This window comes from Pempheris klunzingeri, chromosome 12, assembly GCF_042242105.1.
Source record: "Pempheris klunzingeri isolate RE-2024b chromosome 12, fPemKlu1.hap1, whole genome shotgun sequence".
Taxonomy (NCBI): domain Eukaryota; kingdom Metazoa; phylum Chordata; class Actinopteri; order Acropomatiformes; family Pempheridae; genus Pempheris; species Pempheris klunzingeri.
The window spans coordinates 13,482,746-13,497,310 of record NC_092023.1 but is presented as its reverse complement, the minus strand read 5'-3'; the positions used below and the strand labels follow the sequence as shown (position 1 = coordinate 13,497,310).

At 42.0% G+C, this 14,565-nt stretch overlaps 1 protein-coding gene across 2 annotated transcripts in view; it reads left to right on the top strand.

Annotated features, from left to right (window-relative positions):
* Positions 1-14,565, top strand: part of cdh11 (cadherin 11, type 2, OB-cadherin (osteoblast)) — an 83,444-nt gene that overhangs the window by 64,609 nt on the left and 4,270 nt on the right. For both annotated transcript variants that reach the window (XM_070841368.1, XM_070841367.1), the window contains exons 8-13: positions 3,701-3,888; positions 9,049-9,162; positions 9,365-9,504; positions 10,222-10,358; positions 12,438-12,559; positions 12,702-12,819. In XM_070841368.1, the coding sequence (XP_070697469.1) occupies positions 3,701-3,888; positions 9,049-9,162; positions 9,365-9,504; positions 10,222-10,358; positions 12,438-12,559; positions 12,702-12,819 (819 nt within the window). The remainder of the gene's footprint in view (positions 1-3,700; positions 3,889-9,048; positions 9,163-9,364; positions 9,505-10,221; positions 10,359-12,437; positions 12,560-12,701; positions 12,820-14,565) is intronic.

The following is a 14,565-nucleotide window of genomic DNA, read 5'->3' as shown; positions in this document are numbered from 1 at the left end:
AATCAACCAGCAGCTCAAATCATTGAGAGGTTGATGGATAACAGCAGGAGGTCAGTAGAACTTGGTGGCAAACATCTTAAAAAAAACACAGTATCTCTATTTTCAAGCCCAATACTTTGATAAAGATCAATTTACATTGAAGACAACATGGAACAATTTGCTTATCAGACCAAACTTCTCCTTCCTTCACCAGGTGTAAATGAGCAGTACAAGAACAATGTCTGACAATAGGGTTGAATCACAGGCGCATTTGAGTGTTGATTGCCTTGTGTCTTTGTTGACTATCGCTTAACCACACAAAGTGTGTAGAAAACACTTTGAAAGTATGATATAACAAGGACAAATTGCAGGTTTTAGAACCAAACATTATCAGTCATAAGTGCTTGCTAAGTACCTCCTTGCATGACTTCTAAATATCAGCTGTGCATCACTAGCAGTTTACACCTGTGATACAAGACAACACATCAAATAGCAATATGTTGAGGTAGTGGGTACCCTTGTCTAAAAAAAAAAAAGTGGATGCGGTACAAACACCTGCAAGAAAAGTCTCCCAGATGGTGTGAATGAGGACAGTGATTACTTATTTAGTAGTTGGGCAGAGTGAGTGAGTGCAGAGAGAGAGAGAGAAAGAAATTAGATAAGCAAGTCAAGAAAGAAAAACAGAGCCAAAGGAAGAGGAAGATGGACAGAGAAAACTAAAACAGATACAAAGAGAGAAAACACAAGAAAGGAGATAAAAACAGGCAGAAAAAAGATTTATGGCACAGCGTGACTCCCTCTCATGTGTTCCAGCAGCTTTTCAGTGTTCATTCAAGCTGTTGTATTTTTTTCTTCTACTCCAAGGCTTGATCTCTCCGTCTCTCTTTGTTTCTCACAGACTTTCTGTCCCTGTAATTCTTTCCCTCTCACCTTTTTATCAAGCATCTTTCATTTGCCAGCTGAAAATCCATCACAGCACAGACAGGAGGAGGAGCAGAAAAATTAAGGCAAATAACCAAACCATTGTTCCCTCTCTGACTTCGGTCTCTATTAGACTGACATAACAGACGGCTTTGTTAAGTATGTGTCAGCTGCAGTCCTGCACAGCTGGCTGTCTTTCATTCTTGCTTAAACATAGATGATGTAGAACAAAAGATGTAGATGATAAACACATTTGGAGCTGTAAAAGATAATCTTTTGGTGGATAGCTCCAGGACTGTATTTGCACTTGTGATTTATCTTACAGAACTATTCTCGTCACAGAAAAAAAATCAGAATTTATAAGAAAAATAACCTGACAAGAGATGAAGAGATGATTACCTTTCAAAGGGTTAGAAATGCAAGTAATATTCTGCGGAAAAGTTATAACTGAGACAACATATAGTGTGAAAATGGTCCAAAAAAACATAGTGGTTTTGACTATCTCTCTTTATTTTGTTATGAAAAGCACATTGTCACACCTCTTTTTCCATCAAGTGGTAATGATTTGCTTTTTTAGGGTTATCTGTTTATGAGAATGTGAAACAGAGAGTGGTCTAAACAGAACTGTATTTGGATATATCTGTCCCTTGAAGCAAACAGTAGACTAAAAAATGGCTGCCATCATCTCACAAGTGAGAAAATGTAAGTATGTACCAACTCTGAAGCCCCAAATGGCCCCAAAACTGAACTCTGTTTAAATCCCCCGTATGGAGTTTGTAATACAATTTTTAACTTTGTGCTCTTCACAAATATTTTGTTTCATCAAAATAATGACAGGTTTCCTTCAAGGATCAGTTCAGTCCTGTTCACAACAAAGCAAAAAGTCCAGCAGAAGCTGAGTCCACACCCACCACAGTGACATTAACACCACAGAGACATATTAGCTCTATGCATGAATAAACAACTATCCAGTCAACACTTGTCCACAAAAAATAAATCCTTAAAATAATCCTAAACTACAGTCACGGCTGTGTGTTACATTCATCCTAAGGCTTTGTTAACCAGTCTGCCTGCCAAGTTTTAATCACTATTACATTCACCACATTCAATATAAAATGTATCTACAATATTGTCTACATGAGAACGCATCAAAGCCACCAGTATGAGAAGTAATAAATTACAAAGTAATATAAGGCATCATTGTTCAGTAATCGCATGAAATGACTGATCTAAAGAGATTGTGGTTATTACATGAGCTACATTTAATCAGGCTCTTTATTGCTGTTTATATCTAAACCTTGCTGGTTTTATGAGTTTCTCCTTCCAAGATCGGACCTCTATGTGAATACAAACGGGAGTAATGAAAGCAAGTAATTACTTTATCATATTCTCATACTCACTTTATCTTAGAGTAACTGGTAAAATAGAACATTGGTCTTTACAAAGGAAAACAAGTATGAGTGATTTACAAGTACAAAGACCTCAGTGAAACTCACATTTGCTCACACTGTTGTGGGACAGTTCCTGTGCTTAATTTTAGCCTGCATCCAGGTATGCCAGGCTGCCTGTGGGTTCTGTCATACAATGTTTAACTCAGCTGCCAGAAGCCATTGAAGTTAAGCTACTTAGGAAAAGCAAGAATAGAATGAGAGGAGAAGAGAGGGTGGAAGGGGGCAAAGGGAGGGCAGGGATGAAATCAGCTTTTAGCCAGAATAGCCAGACAGAAGCGAGAGAGAGAGAGAAAGGAGGAGGAGGGGGAGGAGGAAGAGGAGGAGGAGGAGGAGAGATAGACATGAGAGAAATAGGATGTAGTGGGGGAGGAGAGGTGAAGATAAATGAAGAGATTTGGGAGGATGGAGTAGAAAGGGTAGAATGAAATGAGAGAAGGAGAGGTGTTACCAAAAGAGAGTCAGACAGTATGGAGAGAAGTGCAGGGCCAGAGATGGAGAGGAAAGATGGAGGAGATGTGGTGAAGGAAGGTAGAGGGCTGGAGGGATTTGCACTGGATGGATCAAATTCTGTGAATCGCCCACCTCTTCCTCTCATATTTGCTCGGAAGCCACGTGATCAAATGAATTTCATAGTTCGCAGGATTGCTACACCTGGACGAGCAGGATAAACATGCTAATGGTGTACAAGCCATAAAACGATGAGTCCACTCTCTGCTTAATTCCTGAACCACAGAGTAGGAGGAGGTGAGGATGGAGGGAGGGACAAGAATCGGGAGAAGATGAGTGAGAGGAAGAGATGGAGAAAATTGCACATTGGGGAAAAGAGTAGAAATAGCATGATGGACAGAGGTGAGCGGAGAGTGGAGGGTTTTTAGGATAAAATGAGCAAAGAGAAGACAGATGAAATGAAGAGGGGAGAAAAGGTTTGGGGAGGAGTGAGGTGATAGGTGGAAGGAATACATGAGACAAGAAAGAAGGAAGAGGATAAAAGAGCAGAGAGAGAAGACATATGGTCCTACTGCTCTCATTCTACAAGCCAGGTGTCTACTCCCTCTGACACACACACACACACACACCTGACACTATAGGGGATATTAATATCCTTTGGACCATATGAAAATCCTCTGGGCCATATGAGACAGATGGTATAGTTCATGTTAATCCCTCTCTGCCCTCCAAAACTGACCCTGCCTCACGTTGTAAACACCGGGGCAGCCAGGAATTCTCTAAAGACTCTAAAGAGTGTTGAATACAAAAGTAAGTGGTGGCCAGAAGCCGGCACTGAGGCCGCCGACAAGCCGAGAGGCGAGCAAAACCAAGCCAATTGTCTGCCTTTATTTTTCTCCCAGGTGTATACCCCATGTCTGTATCAGAGGATAAAGTGCCGGGAGAGGAGGTGGGCCGTCTTAAGGCCAAAGACCCTGACCTCGGAGACAACGGCCTGGTGAACTACCGTTTAATAGAGGGAGATGGAATGGCCATGTTTGAACTGACCACTGACTCCGAGACCAGAGAGGCTGTTATTAAGCTGAGGAAGGTAAGGAATGACAGAAAATGACTTACATTGATATATCACCTTTTAAGTTGATATGACAGGATTCTCAAACACAACCAGCAGTTACAGTCCAACGTTATCATTCATTTGGAGCTGTGTTTTTGGCCACCAGGTGAAGTCCATTATGCACATTATGAGGGAAATATCCAGCCTCTTTAGCTGCTAAATGCTCCACTATGTTCACCAGCTAGGTGCTGTCTTTGTCAATCTGCTGTTTGGTGCTGAGCAGGTAGCGTACAGTGGGATTTTAGAGGGATTTCACGGATGTTTGCCCATGGGCTTGACTGCACAAGACCGTGCAAGCGGGGTGCTGCATGATCGGGTGAAAGTGGGTGGCAGTTTGGCTGTTGTGGATCCCATGAACCTTGATAGCTCAGTAATGTCCCCACTGCTTTATCCCAAGATGCTTGAGAAGTTCAAGTTTGCAGTTTCAGCTGCCTTGTACAGCTGAAAACAACACTGAGAGACTGGTGTGAGGGAAGTTAACTTGTGAGTCTGACAGCAAAACACTGAGCTAAATCTCACTGTAAAGCACAGTGAAGCCGAGGGGAGCTGCAAATGCAGGTGATCATTTTCTGTATGTTCACTGTGAGTGACTCTTTTCACACCGTCGAGAATGAGCTTGGGAAGACTGGACATATGTAGTCAAAGCGAGGAGAAGCTGTTAGGGAGCATTAGTAGGTGGGAAAGGGAGAAAGTAAGATAAGATTTTATTGATGCCTGAGGGAAAAATCACAGTTGTTGTAGCAGTTTCTGGTAAGGAACATTGGTCAAAAGTATTCGCTGATAGTGGCTGCTTCAACAGCTAGCTCTTATGGAGACAAGTGCGTCATCGACCATTTTTTCAATTTACCAGCACAGAAATGTAGTTGAGACTGCACTTTTCCTTCAGACAAAGCAGTTTAGTGTGAGCCTCAGCCAGCCCACATCTGAGTCTGTGTCCATATTTGTGTGCTAATGTGTGTTTAAAATGACAGAAAGGGGGAAAAGGAGGACTGACAAAAGAGAGAAAAATACAGAGGAGTGAGGATGGAGGGTGGAAGCGAGCCTCACAGTTTCTTATTGTGTTTGATATGAACAGTGATTTCCATGGTGTGTGTATGTGCGTGTGACTGCAAGTGCATTACCATTCATGCTTCCTTCGGCCAGGGAGCTCATCTTCTGCAATGTGACTATAGCCCACAATTGCAGAAGCTCACACACACACACACACACACACACACACACACACACACTGTAACTATGGCTTCCAGTGATCCAGCTCAGCACACACAATTACTTTTTCTCACACTTTCTCCGTCACTCCATCTCTCTCTGTCTCTCTAATGTACGCACCCACATAGTGTCTTATTCTCTCAAATACACACACTCAGTCCTCTGTCAAAGACACAGAAACTCATTCATTTCTTCTTTTTCTGTCTCTCACACACACACACACACACACACACACACACACTGTTGTACGTGTAGCTGCAGGTCAGGATTATGAGCTGAATCTTCCAGTGAGCTGGTAGTCTGCTTTTCCCTGTCGGGGTGTCCAACCTCTCTCTCTCTCTCTCTCTCTCTCTCTCTCTCTCTCTCTCTCTCTCAGTTAAAAAAAAATAATAACATTTATTGGCAAGCTTTCAAAGTGTGGGGAAGATTAAGAATTAAATGTACAGCAAATTCTGTATCCAAAAAAGATCTTTTTTCTTTTTATGGTTAAGTTATAAAAAGACATTTTGTAAATCATTTTCGATTTGCCATTCAACCCTCAGACTCACACAAAGGCTCTCACTTTTTTTTTTTTTATTCTCAAACTGTATTCTTATTTGGAAAAAGACCTGGCATTCAAATATGTAATTGCAGTGCTTGAAAGTGTGACGGCACTTGTGGCAAACTGCATTTCCTGTACAGACAGCAATGGCGTTGCTCAGAAGAGTAGCCGGCCTTAACCCTCAGCTCGTTTTCTACTGATGCTGTGGGAAAGTCTCTGTCTGAGTCAATCGATACAAGTCTGTTTCATGCTTTTTTCTCACAACCGTCTGCCTGTGCGATTCCTTTGGAGCTCTGTGCTACAGCATGGCATTAAGACTGCCAGAGTTAGGGGCTCTCCCACTGGTGTCACCGATGAGTGAATGATGAGTAATGCTCCCTCTCCTCCCAACTACAATTAGTGTGCCCAGGGGCATGGCAGTTAACCTCCAGATCAGGCAACAGCCAGCAGTAGAAAACCGTGTGCTTGTGCTGGGCAGTGCTCAGGTTATGGGCTGATGTGTAAATCTGAATTGGAACACACTTTGCCCCTGCTATATGAAATGCATAAAAAGTACATGGGAGCCTTTAAAATGTGTAGTTTTCAAGGGAGGATCCCTCAGAAAAGTTGTCAGAAACCACAGACTGAGGACTGATGACCAAAACAGAATATGTGTGTACCCGTGTCTGTGCCCACCAACTGATGCAGGAGCTATCACACACCAATCCCTCTTCATGGATCCTCGTGTCTCTTAAGAATAATAGCTTACAGGCCTGATGCCCATTTGAGGTGTGCGTGCATGCATGTGTGTGTGTGTGTGTGTCAGTGTGAGTATGTGAGACAGAGAGAAAGAGACACAAAGAGAGACAGATAGAGGACAACGTCAGATGCTCCCACCATGCAACCCCACTTGCTCCTCTCAATCTGATTATGGCATTTTGACTCAGATGTGTGTGTGTGTGTGTGTGTGTGTGTGTGTGTGTGCGCGTGTGATTATTGTGTCCTGATGCCTCTCGAGGGAAATCAACACCTTTTGCCTCCGAGGGTAGTGCCACATAACATCAAAGGCCAAATACACACACTCAGGGACTCGCATACTACTCTACATAAACATGAACACGTGTACAGACTCGCAACTAAACACACTTTTGAATCGGCATCGGGAGTAGCCTTCGCTAATCTCTATTCTCTCACTCTCTGTCTCACAAATGCAAACACACTCACACACACACACACACGGGGATGAGCTTTAATCAGCTATTCTCTTTCAACTGTGTCCTGACGAAAGCAGTCCACAGAATATTAAGGAGCTGTGTGTGTGTGTGTGTGTGTGTGTGTGCGTGTGTGCACTTTAGAAAGAGAGGGAGGAGGGCATTATTGTGAATATTATTATCTCACACTGATTAAACAAAGATGGAGAGAATGATGATAGAGTGGATCTATAGACCGGAAGATGGAGAGAGAGCGAGAGAGAGGGAGGAAAAGAGAGAGAGGGAGAGGGCAAAGGAGACAGAGACAGAGGGACCATGACAAATAAGGGGAAATGAAAGAACTGGGTCACATCTAATCTATTAGCATTGTACGTTTCATCAACACGTTAAATACCTACACTGACACCACAGAATCAGACGGTGCCGAGGCTGAATGAGTGTGGAACAATCCATTGAGAGGAAACGTCCCTCCAGCATCGAGTCATTTGGCAGATGCATCACATGGAAACAGTTCTGAATCTGACAGATAAAAGAGCTTCTGCAAAGCTGATTTCAGAGGTGTTAGCTGCAGATGATGGGGACAACAAAAGCAACAATAAAATAATATTCTTGCCCCCACCTTGGTCTTAACCCCTTCTCTGCTATTGTCGTGATTAGGCTCAGAACCTTTTATCAATTATAAGCAGGGCTGCCAAAATATACAGTAAAAGATGAGGCATATCATTTGGCAGCTTCCATCCGTAATATTTGGTGTCGGTACTCTTGGCGACCATTCTAATCACTGGTAACCCCTGAGAAACCTTGTTTGCCAAACGCATGAATTTATAGCAGCATCACGGTGCTTTTACAACACTTCACACAGGGCTTATGAGCCCTCTCTCCTCCCACTGGGATTTCATTAAGTAATGGTAGAGTGGAGATGAAGAGATCTTGCTCCTGGGATTTTGCCAGTTCACCATCTCCACACTGGCTGGAAAAGTAGTGGCGGGGGAAAGTGGTTATTATCTGGGTTTATTATACAGCAACGATATCCAAAAGAACGTGTTTCACTGTGATTATGGCTGCGACGCAGCAGCGGATGACTGCAAGTCGGAGCCAAGTGCTGTTGGCTACGAAGTCCTCGTAATCATAGCAGAGAGCATCTCTTGGGTATTATAGCTTTTACACGATGACTGCCAATATGCTTGTTGACTTACACATCTTCCCCCCGGTAGTATACTCAGTACAGACAACTCGTCAGATGCGCACACAGTTTGGCTGAGGGTCATCACTTTGTAGCTGCTGTGCCACTTTTTATAGGACTGAATGAAAATCTGATGTGAGGAAAATGTGTAATGTTGGCATTGAATGGACATACCTGAAAGAACACACTCTAGCCAATTCAATACCAAGGCCATTGCAAGTCAGTGGGTTTTCTCCCAATATGGAGTAAGTGCATTGAAGTTCAGATCAATAAGAGTGAATTGAATCTCAGGGTCCTTACTCCGGCCTTCCAGTGATACCGAAAACACCCGCCAGGGGATTTAAAATGATAATGTGCTCTTAATTTACCTGCCTGAGTTATGATGGTGTGATGAATAAACTATATGAGAAAAAAGAAAAAAACAATCCAATGTAGCTGTCAGCTGACTGTATGAACTCATTTCATCTCCAAACTTGTGACCCCAAATACTTTACTCCCTTTATCATGTGGTGCCCCAAACTCCCAAACCTAATCCTAGCTCATTAAAAACAGACATGTATTGTTCTCATCCGTTGATGAAAACAGCCCAACAGAAACAACCAAATTATTCCTCGTGGTCCTAAATTACTCAAGTCATATCAATATTGTGCAATGCAAATTATCTGGAGGTAACAGTCAGCAGTTGGGTTACTCCTGGTTTTGTTGATCCATAGCATTAGTGGTAATAATTGGACTGCTGCTGTCAGTACAAGGGAGAACGTGCTTGTTTTCATTCATGTAGCAACAGCTCCCCCTACCACAAGTCAAGGATACAACACTGATCACTTACTGCGTTTCTCACAGCCAGTGTCTGCAGTGGATGTATAGAGCACTTTCTTCCGCATTCACATATCATTACACTGCAAAAAAATAATATACCATGTGGACGTGTGTTTACAGTTAAAATCTTTAAAGTAGGGATGACTTTTGATCTGATGAAGTGATCACACCTGCTCTCTCCTTCTGTCTCTCAGCATGTGGACTTTGAGACTAAACGGTCGTACACCTTGAAGGTGGAGGGATCCAACCCTTACGTTGACCCTCAATTCCTCGCTTGGGGGCCTTATAAGGACGAAGCCACAATAAAGGTATCCATGTAAAAATATGTCTGTAAAACCGCATGTCAGTGTGAGTGTGCTCTTAGATATGTTATACTGTAAGCAGAAGAGTGTAAGTACAGGAGAATGTGTGTTTTATGACAGTGTGAGAAACAATGCCTGTGTGTGTTTATGTGGGACTGGATAAATATCACAGGAGCCTTTTAGCAATTCTTTTTGTTTGTGTGTGTAGATATCAGTGGAGGATGCAGATGAGCCTCCTGTGTTTGTAGCTCCCAGTTACATTTTTGAGGTAGAGGAGAATGCGCCTGAAGGCACCCTAGTGGGACGCGTCCACGCCAAGGACACGGATGTTGCCAACAATCCTGTCAGGTAACACAGACACACACGGTACACCCGCACACACACACACACACACACACACACAAACAAACTACCACATTCACTAAGCTGGTCTTGTAGCACAGGGAGAATTTGGATTTTCACACTAGTGTAAATTTTCATGGAACGTCGCCAAAAAAAAACAACTTTTAAACAGCATTTCTTCGGCTACACTGAACAAACAATTTGACTCAGAGAAGCTTGGCTTTACACTGATATTTTTATGAAGAAACACAGATTACATATAAAAGACATTTTCAACAGAATAGGCATGCAAAATAGGATTACAATACCAGCCACATTTTATAAAAATCAACTAAAAAACAATCTCTGAGTCAACATTATTCTTGTTCATTTTTTTAATCTCCCATATCCACAGATTATGCATTATTTATATGAACAGCTAAACTTGTCAACACGGCAAAGTTGTTCCTTTTGCTGACCAAATTATCTCCACAACAATCTGAAAGCCCAGCATGTCCTTCATTAAGACTGTGAAGATCACACCATTTTGCAGCTGCTATTTGTTTTTGCATTTATCGCTTTAGTTTTCACTCAGAAAATAAGGGCAATGTCTTGAGAACACCAGGTATAAACGTGTTGCAATGCACAACTTATATATAATTTCTAGCAATTTAATTTTCCTTAAATGTCTAAATCCTAATGTGTAATAGCACTGTTATGTATGAGTATTAATTCTCTTCGTAGGTACATGATCCCTCGCTACACAGATGTAGAGCAGTTCTTCAGCATAAACTCAGAAGACGGCATGATTACCACAACAAAACCACTGGACAGAGAAACACAGGCCTGGCATAACATATCTGTGTCAGCCACAGAGATAGGTACGTATGCATTACTCATACACACAGACGCACATCCAAATCTAGACACATTTGACGAGAATTGGGAATGAATCTGATGTGTGTGGGCATGTGGGCCTCTCCCTAATTCTCTATTTCACTTCTAATCATCATCATTGTGTGAGCTAAAACAGCATTACGACTGCACTCTCGACTGTTTGGTCTCCCCACTCATACCTATTGTATTTGAATGTGAAGTGACACATGGCTCTGAGTGTTGGTGCTAATTCACTGATATTTTTAGCCAGAAACTTTTCAGAAGTAACTGGTTCATCTTGGCTGTAGTGTGATGTGTGCAACTGAAATGATAAACAACATATACTGATATAGGGTGGAGAGACAAAGTCAAAGATGAACAAGCAGATGGAAAAATCCCAGACAGCCACCAGGCTGTACATTTGTTGGCATCCAGAGCCCAACCCGTCACTCTGCCGTGCTGGAAACACTCCGTGACATCTTATGTACAAAATTCAAATGGATTCAAGCTGCTGCTTAAATTTTTTTTCCCTCTGGGTGGGACTAAAGTTAGCACTTTTGCTGTGAATGTCAGTGACAAACTGCCTAAACCTTGGTAAACTAATTATATATTCAACATCAGCCAGGAGGGACTAGCTTCATGTTGATGCTTGGTGTTATGATTTGTATTGAGCATAGTGTTCAGGGTTTGGTGTTGATGGCCTGTGCATGTAACTGTTGCATTCTTTTGTAGTTTGTCTGCAGGGCAACTCATGTTGTTTTCATGTCACATTTTGGTCAGAAAGCAAAATACATCTGCTGTGTTGAGTCAGCTATTAACAGACACTGCCAAGTAGAATTACATCTTCTTTTGACTGTTTGGTTATTAGATACACTAAAAACACAGAGACAAAAATGTGACAAAATCAAACAATATCTGAGAGCTGAATCCAAACAGTTGTTGATGTACCACTTCCATTTCAACCGTTCTCTTTGAGCGAGGGGGGTTAGAGCACAGAGGACTGGTAGGCAGATGCTCAGTTATCTAAACACTGATGCAGTGAGAGATGCAAAAAACTAAAGTAAAAACAGTTGAGGCAGAAGTAAAACTTTTAACTAGCCATCTCCACCACAAACACTCTTGCTAACTATCCAAAGAGAGAGAGGAGAGAAATGATGGGAGTGCCAGTCGACCCACAGGGCCCTGTGAGCTTTCTCTCTCCCAGGCTTCAACTCTACAAACCCTCCAGCCAACGAGCCACAGAGGGCCCCACCCTGGTATTCTGTGGTTGGGGCTCAAACTAGCAGAGCGCCGCGTGGTTTCCCTGTGGCGTGCTAGACGCCAGACGGCCAGATGGAAACAGGCTCGCCGCCCACAATGCTAGGACCATTGCAGGCTATGCTAACCACTGACAGGCCCTTGGACGCTAAATAAATGCCTTGTAATGACTGGGTAGTGGAAAATCATACTGACTAGAATTGCAAATATGCAAGGCAGTACAGCGTAGAAATGGACTTTTTTTTTCTTTTTAAAGATGACTGGATAGATGTAAAATACACTGTTCTCTCTCAGTCTTTCTTTGTTAATATTTTGGATGATTCAGGAGTTCAGTTTTGCTGTATGAGTCTATTTCAGCTGTTTAGACATCATTTGAAATTTTCTCTATCAGGCATGACTTGACATTTGCCACTTTTGCATATCAAAATGATTTTGGTAAAAAAAGAAAAAAAAAAGCGTGGGAGCAGGCTAACCGGGTGGCACACAGTCTGACTGGGTATTTTGATGTCTCACAAACTCATGTCTGTAATTTTTGCAAATCAAAATAACAAATAGCCGGCTGAGTGGCTTACTGATTGACAGGCAATCTTGCTGGAAAATATTCATAGTTAGCTTTGTGTTCAGCCAATGCCAAGCGTGGATTAGAATGCAGACAGACAAGCAATCACATGCAGACATTCAAGCACAAATGACATTTCTGTCTTTAATGGTTTTGACAGTGCTTCGAATTATGTATGTAGCAGAAAGCTGATGATTTTGCCCTATATCACATGTTTTGTTTTGTTTTGTGTGTTTGTGTGTGTGTGTGTGTGTGTGTGTGTGTGCAGGAGGCCACCACCAAGACACTAAAGTGCGTGTTAACATCAAAGTGAAAGATGTGAATGACAACCCCCCAGAGTTTGCTACCAACAACGAAGTCCTCATGTGTGAAACTGTCATGCCAGGGAAGGTACGGCTGTCTGTGTGAGAGCGTGGGTGTATTTGCATGCATGTTGGAGTGTGGAACTGCATCCATTTTTGAAAACTGTGGTGAACAAACATTATGTAGAGGGAGTATTTCACACTGGTCTGTTTCTCTCCGATTTCTTTAGGTTATTGAAACTGTGAGTGCAGTGGACAAAGATGAGATGGCTCACAGGCAACACTTCACATTCAGCCTTGCTCCTGAGGTCGCCCACAACCACAACTTCTCCCTCAAAGACAACAGAGGTACGTGACCTTTAAAATATTGTCGTCTTTATCTCTCACACCCCTTTTATTTCTTTTCGTCTCTCTCTTTCTTTCTGTTCCCAGCTTTTATATCAGCCTATCTTACTGTTTCTTCATCTGTGGTCTCTTTCTTTCTCTCTACCTCTCTCTCTCTCTCTCTCTCTCCCCTTTCACTCAGATTAGATCAAAGCATAACCAGATGGAGGCTTACACTACCTTGTAGAAAGCAGCAGGTGCTCTGAATATCTCCCACACACACACACAAATGCACACATGTCCTGCGGGCTGTATTAATTGCAGTGGGGTCTCTGTCCGTCTGTACATATATCTTAGGGGGCCAACTGATTGAATTAAGTTTTGTGAGTACTGGGAGAGAGACTAAAAGAAAGAAAGAAAGAGAGAGAGCGCAAAAGAAATAGAGACAATACAGAGTTGTACAGAGATGCTGTAGGAGACTGAAGAAGAGAAGCGGAAATGTGAATTGTGTTGAGTTGAATTTCATACAATCAACAGGGAGGGGCGTATGGGGTTTGAGGGATCTACTGGGTACTACAAGAAAATCAGAGAGTGTGTATTTAATACACAGGACCAGCATTTCCTCCCCTGTGTGCCCTGTGTGTCAACACCACAGTAGACAGCCACTGCACAGGGAGACTATCAGAGCAGAACAGCTCAAGATGCCACCAAAAAACAATTAGATAGATAGATAGATAGATAGATAGATAGATAGATAGATAGATAGATAGATAGATAGATAGATAGATAGATAGATAGATAGATAGATAGATAGATAGATAGATAGATAGATAGATAGATAGATAGATAGATAGATAGATAACATTCCATCTGTCCACATACTCTCAGATCCACACACACACACACAGCTGCCAGGGAGTGCCTGTGTTGGCAGGAGGCAGATAGCAACAGATGACAGTGACGTCAGTAACAGAGAGATTTGGGGTTTACCTCTGGGGTGGAAAGTTTTAGAGGGCCCCTTCTGATTTTTTTCTTTTTCTTGTTTGTTTTTGGTTTAGTTTTTTTATTTGTAGCATCATTCTTTCATATTATTTGTGATTTACTGGACTATTACAAGCGATGTATGCTCTGTGCCGTCAAGCACTTCACTTTGTCATTTTGAATTATACGATATACACAAATATAAAGATGAATATTGTTGCTATTTCACTTTACACTAAAGCCGACGGAGCATGAGTCAGTCAGAGGGAGGTGCAATTACTACAGACTCAATCCATGCTGCCAAATCTATGGAAATGATAGGAGTTAATAACATTACAGCTTTTAGGTTAAAATAAAGGACTAAGCTTGAGTTAAGGTTGGAACTAAAGGTGAAGAAATAAAGGCAGCCAGTGGGGGCCCTCACAAGTATAAGAATAGCAGCATGTGTTTGTATAACTGAAAACATTGTCCAAGAGTAAATGTGTATACATTTAATAGAATTTTCTGTTCATCCAACAATTTTGAACTTTTTTCCCTTACATTGCTTGTGTTCACTACTGTGTTCATTGCAATATAGTAGCTTTTATAGGCTTCACTTCACTCGGTGATGTATGTCTAATACAAATGTCAAAGTCTGTATGCTTTGCAATGAAGCTTCTGAAATGCCTCCGAAGTACCTCATCTCTTCCTTTGTCGGCAATAAATCTTATGTGACGTTAGAAAAGAATTGTTTAGACAGGGAGGAAGAGAGGAGTCGACAAGGAGAGGAGTGTTTGGGTGGGTACTATA